At 46.4% G+C, this 2,310-nt stretch overlaps 1 gene segment (V, D, J or C); it reads right to left on the minus strand.

The window, feature by feature from the left end:
- Nucleotides 1-1,868, minus strand: part of LOC106001759 — a 12,052-nt gene extending 10,184 nt beyond the window's left edge. Inside the window, 2 exon segments of the V gene segment in view lie at nt 1,391-1,586; nt 1,690-1,868. Of these exon segments, the coding sequence occupies nt 1,391-1,586; nt 1,690-1,759 (266 nt within the window).
- Between the last annotated feature and the right edge of the window lie 442 nt (nt 1,869-2,310).

The raw sequence follows: 2,310 nt of genomic DNA on the forward strand, positions 1-2,310 counted from the left end.
AAGGCCTGTAAAACTCCCCTCCCCGAGTAAGGACGCTCGCTCAAGAGTGGAGAAAAATCCTGGGCCCTTAGAGGAACAGAGCCTCTGTCACCCCCTTAAAAAGAGCAGCCAACAATTAATGGTCAATTTTCTAAATAAGAAAGGGGGAGATGTTGGGAGCCAAAAGTTAAGTCTCTCAACATAATACGCTTAACTATCTCACTGGAACATCTTGAGGCTGAGTTTACAGAATCCCACCTTTTCACCACGCCCTAAAGTAAACACCCTGCAGCTACTAAGGACCACCTTTTCACCACGCCCTAAGTCTACTAATGACCACCTTTTCACCATGCCCTAAGTCCAAGCATATAAATACCCTTGTGTGAAAAATAAAATTTGGCAGGTTGATCAGAATCCTTGTCTTGCTGTCCTTCTTTGTGTCTCTTGTCCCTTCATTTTTTCTCGCTTAGGTTCACTGCCCTCGTTGAAGTCCTGCAGATCGGGACATTTGTAGTATTTCTTCCCTTCTTTTCCTTCCTTGCATCCTTCCTTCTATCTTGGCTTGCTTGCTTCCTTCCTTCCATTCTTTCTTTTTCCTTCCTTCTATCCTTTCTGCCTTCCTTCCTTTCCTTCTTTCTTTCTCTCTTTCTTTTCTTTCTTTCTTTCTTTCTTCCTTTCTTTCTTTCTTTCCTTCTTGCTTCCTTCCTTTCCGCCTTCCTTCCTTCCTATGTTCTTTCTCTCTCCTTCCTCTTTGCTCCGTCCTTCTCTGAAGCCAGGCTGCTATAGAGCAATCAACTCTGCTATGCTATGTTCTCCCCACCATGATGCCTAACTTCTCTAGTGGAAACAACACAGCCAAGTGAACACTGACTAAAATGCCTAAAATTGTGACTCAAATAAATAAACATTTTCTCCTTAGGTTTACTCAGACGTTATGTCCAAGGGATAGGAAACTGACTAATACAATAAAACAGATCCTAAAGTTCATGGATAACTCTGTTGTATATCTTCCATCTATAAAATCCCACTCTGCCAAGACCATCTTTCTGCCACTATTGAAGATCAATTTGATTCAATGCTAATTCAATGGCCACTGTCATTCAGAACAAGTAATTGCACCACCAGGGTGCACACGTGTTAAAGCAAGGACATCTGCACCCTGTAGCCCCCAAGCTCTGGTCTGACAGGGGCTGAGAAGGAACCAGTTGGCACACACTGCTGTTGACACTGGAGACTTCAAAGGGGCGAGCAGATGCCCTCCGTCTCCCCTCACACTTTCTGTGCAGAGAGGAGGCAGCCCTGCAGCACTGTGGAGAAACTGCTGGCACACCAGTACACAGCTGTGTGGGAGGGGGTGGCTGAGTCCACAGTAAGAGAGAAGTTCTCCTTGCGTGGTCTGGTCACGCTGTACCCATCGGGGATGTCTCCTTTTACAGTGCTTCTTTCTGCATTTGAGTAATAGAGCAGCCTCAGCCCATGTCCAGGGTCTTGTCGATACCAGTACATGTAGTCATGGTTGTCATTCTGGCGACAGCTCAAATTCACCTGTCTTCCTGTCTCTGTGAGCTTGTGTCTTGGACGTTGGGTGACAGCAGCCTCCATGTGTCCTGTAACAGAGAATGACCCAAGTCAGAAGGGGCCAGTCAAGGAGAAGCCACGGATGCCCTGGGGTGGGAGGCAGTGAGGGGCCCAGCTGTAGCCATCCCTCACCTGCCCACAGGAGACAGAAGGCCACGTGCAGCAGCTGGGTGCCCATCTCAGGAGCAGGGCAGAGTCCCATGTCTCCCAGCCTCCTTTGGAGGAAAAAGAAGGTTGCTTCTCAGTGACTCAGTGGCATCACCTCCCCACCAATGCCTGGGCTGCTGCTAACCTGCCACGCCCCTTCCCTGCAGAAACAACTGCTTTCTGTTATGTGCATGCACAGGGTTATGGCATTTATACGAGTAATTGTAGTGCATATACACGATTTAACAGTTCATAGTGAGTGCCAGTTTTAATTTCTTATTAACTGGAACTATCTATTTTAGTGTTTTCATAATCTTAGGAAGGACATCTGTTCCTCAGGTCTTCTTTAAATTGCCTTAAAATAAAAGTCCCTTTCATTCCACTGTTCCAATTGTTCCTAAGGTTCTGGCAGACTCAGCAGAGCCGCACTGCTGCGCTGGGACTTTCTAAGGCATCTCAGCTCTCAGCACCTATAAGTAGCTTTTTTCAGTATTTTCTATTTACCTTATTGGTAAATGATTACCTGTCAGTCTGAGAAGATATCCCAGCCTTCAAAAGCCACCAGATATCCAGGTATTAACATGTGAAGGTCAGGGTACAGCATCT

This window comes from Dipodomys ordii, unplaced genomic scaffold, assembly GCF_000151885.1.
Source record: "Dipodomys ordii isolate 6190 unplaced genomic scaffold, Dord_2.0 Scaffold403, whole genome shotgun sequence".
Classification (NCBI taxonomy): domain Eukaryota; kingdom Metazoa; phylum Chordata; class Mammalia; order Rodentia; family Heteromyidae; genus Dipodomys; species Dipodomys ordii.